The sequence below is a fragment of the Catharus ustulatus genome, chromosome 5 (assembly GCF_009819885.2).
Source record: "Catharus ustulatus isolate bCatUst1 chromosome 5, bCatUst1.pri.v2, whole genome shotgun sequence".
In the NCBI taxonomy this organism is placed as follows: domain Eukaryota; kingdom Metazoa; phylum Chordata; class Aves; order Passeriformes; family Turdidae; genus Catharus; species Catharus ustulatus.
Window position 1 is genome coordinate 6106388 of NC_046225.1, and position 12505 is coordinate 6118892.

The 12505-nt window shown below is 40.0% G+C and overlaps 1 protein-coding gene across 1 annotated transcript; it reads left to right on the forward strand.

The window, feature by feature from the left end:
• The first annotated feature begins 2362 nt into the window (after nt 1–2362).
• On the forward strand, nt 2363–12499 carry LARP1B (La ribonucleoprotein 1B). The gene is made up of 13 exons (XM_033059898.2): nt 2363–2450; nt 5170–5314; nt 5517–5691; nt 6497–6669; nt 6838–7209; nt 8048–8168; nt 8685–8890; nt 9273–9379; nt 9826–9983; nt 10284–10428; nt 10908–11017; nt 11235–11362; nt 11568–12499. The coding sequence occupies exons 2-13, from the start codon at nt 5225–5227 to the stop codon at nt 11787–11789; spliced, it is 2007 nt and encodes a 668-aa protein (XP_032915789.1). The 5' UTR covers nt 2363–2450; nt 5170–5224; the 3' UTR covers nt 11790–12499.
• The last annotated feature ends 6 nt before the right edge of the window (nt 12500–12505 follow it).

Here is a 12505-nt window from a genome sequence, read left to right on the forward strand (position 1 = left end):
GGATGAGCAGATGGAGAGCAGCCCTGCCCAGAAGGACTTGGGAGTGCTGGTGGAGGAGAGGCTGGGCATGACCCAGCTGTGAGCACTCACATTCCAGAGAGCCAAACATGTCCTGGACTCATCCAGAGCCCCGTGGGCAGCAGGAGAGGGAGGGGATTCTGTCCCTGTGCTCTCTGCTCCTGCAGTGCTGCATCCAGCTTTGGGCTCCCAGCACAGGAATCTGTTGGAGCAAGTACAGAGGAGGACCAGCAAGATGATCAGAGGAATGGAACACATCTCCTGTGAGGAAAGGCTGGGAGAACTGGGTTTGTTTGGTCTGAAAAAACAAAGGCTTTGGGCTTACCTAATTGTGACCTTTGGTACCTGAAGGGAGCCTGAAAGGGGAGAGACACTGTTTAAAAGGGCATGGAGTGACAGAATGAGTGTGAATGGTTTTAAAATGGAAGCAATTAGGTTTACATTAGATATTAGGAAAAAAACCTACTGTTAGGGTGGTGAGGCCCTGGCATAGGTTACCCAGAAAAGCTGTGGATGCCCCATCCCTGGAAGTGTTCAAAAGCAGCTTGAATGAAGATCTGAACAACCAGGTCTAGTGGAAGGTGTTCCTGCCCATGGCAGGGGGGTTGGAACCAGATTGGTCTTTAAGAGTCCTTCCAACCCAAACCATTCTGCAGTTCTGTGATTCCCATCTCACTCCAGTAGTGGTGGGAGTTGTCCACAGGACCTGCCATGATCATTCCTTCCTGCCCCAGGCTGACCATAGGTACTGTCACCTCTGAGCTGGCACCAGGGTGTCCAATTGCCTCAGAAGCATTTGGGATTGATTGCCAGTCCATGGATTACCTCCTTGCTGCTGACCCCTCCTGCCTGGTCTGGCAGACCTCTCCTGGTCCCTCCTGCAGCTCCAGCTCTGACCACCTGAGCATGGCTGAGGCTAGGGATTGCCTGGGCTCAGGCTGAGGACTCTGGGGTCATAAGGGACTTTGAGGTGCCAGGATGTTTCATTGTGATTTTGTGCTGCTTTTTCTCTTCAAGATTGGCGTCGTGATAGAGAGAAGAGAGACGACCATGACGAGGTGTGCAGCGTGAGGAGCGAGGGCGGCAGCGTCCGAGGGTTCTCCAGAGGCAGAGGAAGGGGCAGGAGCAGAGGAAGAGGACGAGGCAGAGGAAACCCCAGCAGTATGCAAAGAAATGGATACTTGGCAAAAAAATTTTAAAACTGATTTTAATGTTTTAATTTTCTGATGTTGTTATTTTATGTTCTCTTTTATGTTGAAGTGAACTTTGATTATTCAGTTGGTTATCAAGAGCTGTATGGTGAAGGAATTGACCAAGTATTCCAGCCTGAACTTAACCCTGGTGTGATTTATTACTATGGTGATGGAACAGGAGTGCAGATGTATTCTGTGGATGAAGCACTTCTCAAGGAATATATAAAACACCAAATGTAAGTAGATTGCTTAATGTGTAAATATTTTCAGAGATCTAGTTAATATAAAATAACTCATTTCAAACAGTGTTAAATCCTTATTATCCATGTCAAGTTGGAGATTAAAGCATTTCAGCTTAATTTTTGAATTACTTTGACCATTACTAGTATCAGCTCGGATTTATTCACTGGTGGGGGTGGAAAAACTTGAGTAATGGGGAGGAGTTTTAAGGAAGCTGTTTCTGCATTTTGTGCTGGCTCTAACTCGTACAACTGCTTTATTTATGGTACACAGCCCTCTTTATGTTGTCATGTAATTGAGATATGGATGTCTCCAAGCTTGTGCTTTTGAATACTGTTGGTCTGTTTGCCTGTAAAGCTCTTCTTGGGTGATGTTTCCCCTATTTGCTCTCAATTTCACTTTGAAAAGTCTTGTTAGTTTGATGTTTTCAGTGTGTTTCACTTGAAACATGTAACTGAGAGAGTAGTTTTGCAATGATACTTGATTTTTCAATAATCTGAAATGTTTACTTTCTCGTGTATACCATTAGGCAATGAGAAACCATCTGGAAGACTGATTATCACCAGGAGACAAGTCAAAAAGGGCCTGGAAAGCACTAGTTCATTTTAAAGAGACAGTTTCCACCACTGGCAGATATTTCATCCTCTGTACTTGCATTTCTCTGCGATGCCTCTGTGGTGGTTTTTGATTGCCCTCGTGTTCCGTACAGCAACTTGCTTATTTTATTCTCGCTTCTTTTGTTACAGTTGACGCAAAAAGGAAGAGAAAAGCCTCTTTAAAGGGCAGAAAGTATCTGACATGTGGCTATCAACTTCAAAACTTCTATTGCAGTCTTTTTTTGCTCTTGCTGCCAGGCCCCTATGAGACCTGACAGTGGACATGTACCCCCATGTCAGGATAATCGGCCTTCACTGTCCTCAGACAAGTGGGGGAGGAGCACAGCCACTCCACTGTTGGCCAGATTTCTGGGCATGCAGTGTAGAATCCAGACCTCCTAAGGTAGGACATGACAATGTCCCCCTCTGCTGAGAAAAATGTCAGTTACAGCACTGGTCACATCTGACTTCTGGTATATTTGTATTCCCTTGTGGCACCGAGAGGTTGGCAGGTGTTGGTAGAAGACTTGGCATGGCTGGATAACCACAGCCATTGGTTGCTGGCCTGGTGTGAAACCCCTAAGGCATTTGGTTATGGAGTTTGCTTTCCATGAGAGGGAGATTCCTGAGCAGATTTAGAACAAAAATTTACTAGTATGATTCTCCCTGGCCAAAAATAAAAAAAGTGTTTTTTATTTATTCCCTTATTTTATCACATTAATAATGATGGAAATAGACTTTATTAATCAGTTACCTATTATTAGCCTCTAAATTGGGGTGACTTTGTCTGCCTTTCATAATTTAACTATAAAATATTAAAGTGTCTATGCCAAAGAAGGAAGTATATAGAGAATAAAGGTACACAAAATTGTGGTCTCAGAGTTCCTATTGGAATCCAAGATAAATCAGGATATATTAAAGAAGTGAGATAGAATCCTAGTGATGAAATGGATTTTAAAAGTTTACCTGCTGAATAGAGAAAAATCTTAGACACTGTCCAACTGAGTTGATGTGTAATTGCAGGAAGAATCACATTGTTATCAAGCAGTTTATGCTTGTCCCAAAAAGCAGCTCAATGTACAAGGGAGTAGTATTTGTATTGCATACAAAAATATCTTCTATGTTTTTAACTACAAGTTGTCAGCCTGAAAAGTTTCAGTGCTTAGCAGCTCCTCATTCTGCAACATGCAGCAGAACTCTATTTAAATAGTCCTCTTGTTTTAGAAAATAAATACAAGTTCTAGTATCAATTCAAGAATAAGGAAAGGGACTCTGAGGAAAAGGAGAAAAGCTGCAGGGGGTGTGTGTGTTTAGGTTTGTCCCTCTACTTGGAGCAAACTTGTGCATTCTCTTCATTTATCATTAATGGTCTTTCACATTCCTTTTTCTAGAGTGATGGACATCAAGTGAGGCAGTTTGAGTCAAGTTCAGTCATTGTCCATTTCTGCTTGTGGAATTTTTAACTAGGTGAATCGTTACAGGATTTTACCTTTACTGTATGATTGTAAAGGTAACACTAGTAAAATGTTGGTCTATGGCATTTGTGCTTGCTTATCTTCTAGACTGAGAGGGGAAAAGGAACATAGCAGCTCAGAACAATAGACAGGATATTCTTGAAAGAAACTATCTCTTTGTGCCCAGTCGCTTCACTGATCATACTTGGCTCTGAGTAAGAGCTTAATTCTCCAAAAGCCTTGTTCTCTTCTCTGTTTGCTTTGATTTAATAGCAGTGTTTCCATTTGTCCTGTCTTGTCCAGCATTGAGACTTTAAATAAATTCATTTTGTCTTGGGGCTGAGTGTTGGTCAGAGCATGGTGCTGATACTGCCAAGGTCTCAGGGTCGGTCCCTGCGTGGGCCATTCCCTTGGGAGCTGGACTTGAGGATCCTTGTGGGTTCCTTCCAGCTCAGAATATTCTGTGTGTGTGATTCCATGTGTTTCATAGAGCCAGCTTTTGCCTCAAATTTCTTCAGCTACAAAAAGGTAGAGAAAGAAATGGTATCAAGGTGCTGCTTGGGTCAGTGATGGCATCAGAGTGCCCTGCTCTTGGAGACTTTGGCCTCGATCCCAGCTTCAGTGGACAGACTTGTTTTATTCTTTGTTGAAAGTAGAATGATCTTTATTTACATTTGCATGTGCAGCTTTTTTCTTCAGCATTTTAATACTCTCCCATTTTCTTTTTGCACTACCTCTATTTTTGTCACATATTTTTAACTGCTTTCCATGAAGTCTTTCCCTACCTGCATTTTTCTGAATGTGATGAGGAGTTAGTATTCCTTGGATCTACTGTACAAAATCATGGCATGATGTGTAAGCTCTATGAAAGGTCTAGATTTGTAAATCGAGGGGGTTTTCCATTCTTTTTCATAGGACTTTTTTTCTCATTCCCTTGTTCTGTGTGACAGATCATGATTTGAATTCCTTACTTTTTGTCTTCACTAAACATAAAACATCTTGACACCAGGCTTATTTCCTAGAGCAGCTTCATTGTTGAAAATTTGTCTTTCTGCTGTTTGTCCCTCATCTCTGTGGTATTACCAGATTCCTGAAATGTCATTGTCCTTCAACATCATCTATTCTTTAATACTTTTTTCCCTCCATGAACTGTTGTGCCTTTTTGGTACAGATTTCGTGCCAAATGCAACATTACTGGTTTTGTTTTCTCATCTTCCCACGAGCATGCTTGATGATTCAGGGTCTATATCTGTGCCTTCAAACTCAGATAGGATACTTAAGTCTTCCAATGCACTGGAAATTGGGACAATAAAAGATGCATAACTTATGCTCTGATTGTAAGCAGTGCTTGTCCTTCATCTCTGTGGAGGCCAAGACAGTGTTGTTCCCTTCTGTCCATGTAAGTAACAAGGGAGGGGATGGGTGAAGGAAAACTGGAGCATAGTTTTTGGTTGTAACAAGGCTTTGTTTTTTACCCCTCTGTGCTGTACTGAGTCATAAGTCTGTCTTAACCTGTCAAGCATGCTTGCTGCTCTCTGGGTCTTCTGCTGAAGAATGGTTTTGTTGATGTCAAAATGCTCTGTTTTTTTAATGGAAGAATTTAACAAGGAATCTAGGTTGCTGCTTTAGGATTTTCTTTAACCTATGTTTGTATGTTTCCTTCTGCAGTGAGTATTATTTCAGCACAGAAAATTTGGAGAGAGACTTCTTTCTGAGGAGGAAGATGGACCAACAGGGATTTTTGCCTGTGTCACTGATCGCCAGTTTCCGTCGGATGCAAGCTCTGACTACGAATGCTGCACTCATTTTGGAGGTAACATCATTCAGAAGGATCTATCTGAAAAGTTGCTTGGTTAACTCTATGCTTTCATAGCTTCAGAGCTATGAAGTTAAGAAAAAAATTTGGTTTGCAATGACAAGGTTTCTCTAAAGAGGCTGTAAGTGGCCAGGTTGGTGTTTTAGGTTCTTTTTTCTTTTTTGATAGTTTTTAATGTTATAATATACTTGTCACGCAGGCCCTAAAGGACAGTACAGAAGTTGAAACTGTGGATCAGAAACTAAGAAAAAGAGTTGATCCAGAAAAGTGGCCAATTCCAGGTCCTCCTCCGTGCAACCTGCCTCCAACTGACTTCTCTCAGCTCATCAATTGTCCAGAATTCGTACCAGGCCAAACTTTTGGCTCACATACTGGTAAAGGATTTATTTTACAGAAACACAAGTTTGGGGCTGTCTGTCTAGCTTAGGAAATTTGCCTCCTGATACTGATTTCATAATTCAAGTTGTACTTTTGGTAATGGTTTATTCAGTTGCTCTGCCTGCCAGCCTTGCACTTGCCAAGTCATGTGGCTGATACGAGGTTGATAAAAATGTCTCTTGTGTGTTATGGCTGTGTCCATTCTCCAGAATACAGAATGGTGGATTACAGTCCTGTGGAACTAGTAGTAGTAATCTTAAGTCCTGAAATCCTTAGCTAGTCCTAAAATCTGCTTCATTTTTGTGGCAGCTGGAAGTTGCTCTTTATTTGGGGCATCCTTGTTTTGCATGGGAAGCTCATTCACATTTTTAATAGGGAGATGCATTTGTTTGCTGACAATCCTTGGCAAGGAAATCTTCTCCTAAAATGTTGGCTGAAATTAAATGGGAAGAATGAAGATGGAGTTAGGCACCCATCCACAGAGCTAGAGAATGACACAGAGAAAACACGATCTAATGATGCTGCTCTCTTTTTTAATCCTCAACAACATGTCTCACCAGCTATGAAGAAACTTTCCATGGAAATAAATTCTTAGAATTGATTTTATTCTGAAATGTTGATTGAACTGTGAAAAGCTGTCTCTTAAAATTGAAAAATTCTTTGATCAGTGTTATGTTTATTCAGAATGGTAGAAAAATGGTAGCTGTGGTTAAAAGAAAGACCAATGAAACAATTGAAATAGAACCAAATAGAACCAAAGCAATCCACAACAGGAACTGAACTACTGTTTTCTACTGCTAGAGTCTGCACCAAGTTCTCCAAGAGTGGGAAGCCCGCTGAGTCCAAAGGAAAATGTTGAATCAAGTAATTTTCAGACAATGTCTAAAGGACTGTCTACAAGTTTGCCTGATTTGGACTCTGAACCTTGGATAGAAGTGAAGAAGAGGCATCGTGCATCCACTGTCAAGCTAAAGGTAAAATCAAAAACCTTTATGTTATGTGTAAATAAACAAATGCAAAACCAACTTTGAGGTTACACTGTAACCCAAGGTTTAAACATCTTAACATATGTGATGCTTGATAATGCAATAAAGTTTGGAAAATCATTATCCAATTCAAATATAAGACCTTTTCCAATTTAGGAAACTGTTCCTGTACCTGATCAAACACCAGATCAACACCAGCCACCCCCACCTCTGGAGGAACAAGAACAGGAAGAACTTGAATTTTTGTTTGATGAAGAGATGGAACAAAATCAGTGTCGGAAGAATAAATTTACTGATTGGTCAGATAGTGATTCTGATTATGAAATTGATGATCAGGATGTAAACAAGATTTTAATTGTAACACAGACACCACCATATGTGAAAAAACATCCTTGTGGAGACCGTGCTGACAACCGTGTGTGTCGTGCAAAAATTACATCAGAACTTGCTAAAGTCATTAATGATGGCTTGTACTACTACGAACAGGATTTGTGGATGGATCAGAGTGAAAATGAAGCCACAATGAAGGTAATTCTCTTTCATTTTTGACTTGAAAACCATGCCTGTCCAAACAGCTTCCAAATTAATTTCAGCCTTCTGCCATGTAGTTGTAAAACGCTAGAGGAAAGGGACAGTAATTTGCAGGTCTGTTGAATTGTCTTTACAGTTGAAAGCAAACCCTGATTTTTCATGGCACATACTTGACCAAAACCACTGAATGAATATTTTTTGTAACATTTTAGAGATGGCTCAACTTTCCCAATGTTTTCTTGTTCTATGAGTAGTTTGTTTCATAACAGCTGCAAACCCCTACCCAGATGGGAAGGTGGTACATGTCAGGGATGAGATGATGAGAGGGAAGTAATACAGTTATTTAAAAGCAATTTTATGTTAAGGTTCTCTTTGCCTTGTAGTTTGTTAGAACAAAGTTAAGATGAAATTACCTAAACCCTGAGTGGTGAGGGAAAGGCGCTTGCTTCATCTGTGCACAAAGAGGGGAAAGTGGCTTCATGGAAAAATGGAGCATGTCTGTACAAAAGCAAGATGACAAAGGTGGAAATGTTAATAATAAGAGTGAGAAATAAAGGTAGAATTTAGAATATGGATTAGAGTGGACCAAGAAAAGCAGCAAACATGAAGAACAGCAAACTGCAAGAGACAGTATTTCCTTTTTTGTTGTTGTTATGGACTTAGCAATGATTTGATGAGATTTTTCACACATAGCATGCACATGTCCCACCTGAGACAGGTGTGTGGGTACTTGTGTGTCAGTTCTGGGTTATTTTCTCTTGGTGAAATGCATCTGTCTCTCAGGGTGGTATCTATTACGCTACTTTGCATTTACAATTTGCTTTCTCTAATTCAGCAAGAGATTGAGAACTTTAAGAAGCTAAACCTCATTAATAAGGACGAATTTGTTAGTCTTGCACCAGAAACTGCTGATTCAACCCAAGAAGTTCCTCCAAGACCTCCAGGGTTACAGAAAGGTTAGTGTGAAAGTATTTGTTTTTCAGAATCTCTGTAATAAAGAATAACTCTGTAGGTGTTTTGACTCTTTCTGCCTGTGCAGTATTTTAATTTTGGTTCAGTCAGCAGTCTGAGGGGGCTTTTTCTTTGCTAATTTTTCAAGTTGTCAACTGTTCATGGGTTGTGTGGTTTCAGTTGAGTGACAAGAAGCTGGCACTTGTTCTGCTTTGTTGTCACTCTCCACCAGCACCAGGTGTTCTTTATGTGACTTGGAATTTACAATGTGTAAAGTTAAACTGAAGCTGTGAAACATTTTATAGGTTTTTTTATGGAATACAGGGATAGAAGGAAATGAGATTAGAAGAATTTACTACTTGTATCATACCCTACTGAGCAGTCACAACGTCCAAATCTTATCTCTTGTGGTATTTCTGATACAGTGGTGCTATTAACATTTACTCGGTTACATGCTAATAGCATCTCTAAAGTAGTTCAGTAAAGCCACCTCACTCTCTCCTTCCTGCCTCCATATTCAGCAGAGGAGCTGGCCTGTCATTCCCTGAGTGCTGAAGTACCTCCAGCAGCAGGAATGGCTCGATCGCTGCCAACGGCAGTCCCAGATTCCCCCCGTTTCCACCCTGGCTTCATCCCACGAACACCTCGCACCCCAAGGCTCCAGGATCCCAACAAAACACCCAGGTTCTACCCTGTTGTTAAAGAAGCACGATCCTTTGATGTAAAGGTAAATGGAAAAACATATTTAAAAAAACCCCAAAAGCCTGTAAAGCTCATGTTTGTGCATACAGTTTAACAAAAATTAAAAAGCAAAAAATTAAATGCTTGTACTCCCGTTGCTTAACTTCAAAATATTTACCATATTCATTTTTTTATTTCTATTAAATGCATTTTGAGTCTTCTTCCTTGAAAGTCCTTACTAAAAGAAGTGTAGTGCTTAAGATTTTTAATTAGTTACAGAAGACTAATCTTCAGGTTATGAAACTGTGGTCTTGTGACTTTATAACTTGTTGGATAATATAATAGAAAACTTTTGGATCTCTGTTTTAAAGGGGGAGAGAATGAGTGAAATCAAATTAGGAAAATAAATCCTTCATTTACTTTCTTAGACTCCAAGAAAAAGAAAAACGCGCCACAGTACAAATCCTCCCTTGGAATGCCATGTTGGTTGGGTGATGGATTCCAGAGACCACAGGCCAAGAACTTCCTCTGTGAGGTAAATGCTGTTGCTGTTACTCAAAATTTATTTGTAGGTAGTTCTCACTACTAATGGAGAAGCAGGCTGTAAAAAGCAATTCATAAATACAATGGAAGCAGGAAAAGAATGATCAAGAAAGACAAAAATATGGAATACTGAGCTGTCTGGAAACAAGCTAGGCAGATTGGTGTTCAGAGTGTTGTCTGATCCACGTTACAGCAGCAGTAATGTTACTTGAGGCATTTCAGTGGTCATTTAAAATCAAGTAATGTTTAATTATCATTGTCCAAAACTGTTTTATTTTTGACCTATTAGCATAAAATCTGATTTTCTTGAAGTGTGCTCAAACCCAGATGCACTGAAGCAGTCCCCAGGTGACTCTTGCAGAGGTCAGGGTGGGTGAAAACTGATGCTGCAGAGAAACTCTGTTTACAGGGCAGAAATATATTTTTTTTTTTCTCCAGCAGTTCCAATGCCTCACCTTCAGAAGGAGCTCCACTGGCAGGTTATGGCTGTACTCCAAATTCTCTTCCCAAATTCCAGCACCCATCTCACGAACTGTTAAAGGAAAATGGCTTTACTCAGCAGGTGTACCACAAATACCGGCGGAGGTGTTTAACAGGTAAGCTCCTCCTCACATTTTTAGAAGCTTCCAGGTGTTGTCTGATACCAGTTTTCTTCCCATTGTTCCTCATCCTTATTTTTTTTCCCTGGGAAAGGCAAGCAAAATTTATTTGGCTCCTCTGTTTTAGCAACCCTGCTTTCCATTTAATTTTATGTTTCCTACCAAAAGAAATTACCCTCAAATTTGAACTAAAGTTACCAGATCTGGTGTGTTTTTACTAAAAGCAAAGCACTTTTAAATATTCTGGTGAAAAATTAAAATAGTGGTTTTGTCCTTCCCTTTCTTTTTTTCTTCCAGAGAGGAAACGGTTGGGAATTGGCCAGTCCCAAGAAATGAACACACTTTTTCGTTTCTGGTCCTTTTTTCTGAGAGATCACTTCAACAAGAAAATGTATGAAGAATTCAAACAGCTTGCTCTAGAGGATGCAAAAGAACACTACAGGTATTTTTTTCCTGAGGCCTTACCATTCCTTTTAATGACTGTGAAGTTTACATATATCTGCTGTGAACATTTCTAGTCCTGCCTTTGACTTTTTGTAAATCTTTAAAATAGCAGTGTGTATAAATTAATAGCAAAAATCAGTATATAATTGTGCTTTGTAGATGAATAACTGACTGTGCAGCATTTCCTGACCTGTGATCAGTTCTGAATTTTACAAAATCCTGTAACTTGTTGACCATGACGAGTCAGCTCTGTACTAACACTCCTCAGATTCTTCCTTCTGTAGGTGAAGATGTTCTTAATCTCATTTTACTTGTTCAAACTGGCTCTTGCCTTACAAAAAATGACCACAAAGGAAATTGTCACTGCCCTTCAGTTCTTGGATATAATTCCCTTCCTTCCACCCAGTTCCCCCACCTCTATTTCTCTGAGCCAAAGAGACAAGGTGGATTTTTTTATATCTCTCTGTTCTGTTCCAGGTACGGCTTGGAATGCTTGTTCAGATTTTACAGCTATGGCCTGGAAAAGAAATTCAGGAAAGAAATATTCGAGGATTTTCAGCAAGAAACAAAGAGGGACTATGAAGCTGGTAATTATCACAGGCCTGCCACTGCTCACACTGTGGTAACATTAGTTGAAGATAATTCCAGTTCCTTGGCACTGACTTGTTAACTAACTGAGAACAGCTTTTATTCATATTCTTTTTATCTTCAGTTCTCTTAAAAATATAGTTACCAGTGAATAATTAAGTTTATAATTAAATTTGACCTTTGTAAAGCAGTAAAATTATCTTTTTCTGTTACTAGGTCAGCTGTATGGACTGGAAAAATTTTGGGCTTACCTAAAATACTCTCAGCACAAGACTCCAGCTGTTGACCCCAAACTACAAGAATACCTGAGTAAATTTAAGAGACTGGAGGACTTCAGGGTGGATGTAAGTTTCAATGCCTATTTTAAATAATATTTGGTGTACTAATATTTTCACTGCAAGGTAATCTGAGAGCAGTACTTGATTTCATGAAAAGGCAGCTTGATAAATTCTAAGGGTATAATCCTTCCAGTCCTGCAAGTTTTCGGAGAGGCACAAATACCTGACTTTGTAGCAAAACACCCAACAGGTTGCCCATGTTTATTTTCAGCCTCCTCTCGGTGAAGAATCTGGCAGGAGGAGACCAGGTGAGGATTCAGGTCATCGCAGACATCAGTCCAACTCTTCTAAAACACTTTCCACCACCAAACCTGCTGCTGCCTGTCAGTCCCAGGCGCTGGGAAGCGTTTCCTGTGGGAATACCGTGCAAGCCTCCGCGGGCCGTAGCAACGCTGCCACAAAATCTATAGAAAGTGATGTACCAGAAAAATAGACTTGGGATGAGCTCGTGCCCTCCAGAATCACCTTTGGCATCACTCCCCTAATCTGGAGATCTTCAAGGCGAGGCAATCTCTACTACGTGATTAAAAATGGATGGAAAGACAAAGGATGGGATTCTCTTTTTCACGGGATATAGTTCCAAAACACTTGCCCTAGGAGAGTTGCTCTTGGTTATGGGATCATTGGAAGGATGCTAGGGAAGATTCTTTGGCTTCAGTATTGCTTTCCTCAAGCTTTTGTTTACAAAGAACTGCATTCCTTGCATATGCAAAAAATACTTCGAGGGATGCCTTACATTTCAGCTCAGATTTCTTAAAAAAAGGTATGATATATACCCATGTTATTTACTATGCTTTCCTTACCCATAATTCCCCATTATTTGTATTTTACCAAAGCAAAAAAAGATTACATTATATGTAGATTATTAAATGGAAAGGAAGGATCTATGTGACTGGTTTGCTTTCAAAGCTAACTATCAAAAAGTATGTTTTTCTGCAAAAGCACACTTGAGAACATGCAGCTGTATATGAAAACTGCATTTCTGGATTCTATTTAAAGATATAGTTTCTATTTTTTTTCAGGGTCTCCATAGTTAGTATTTTATTAAGTATGGAGTTTGAGTGGACATAACTGGGATAGTTTTGCAGATATTTCCTTCAGTGCTGGCTCTTTAATAACTCAAGTAACAGAAAACTACAGGGGAAAACT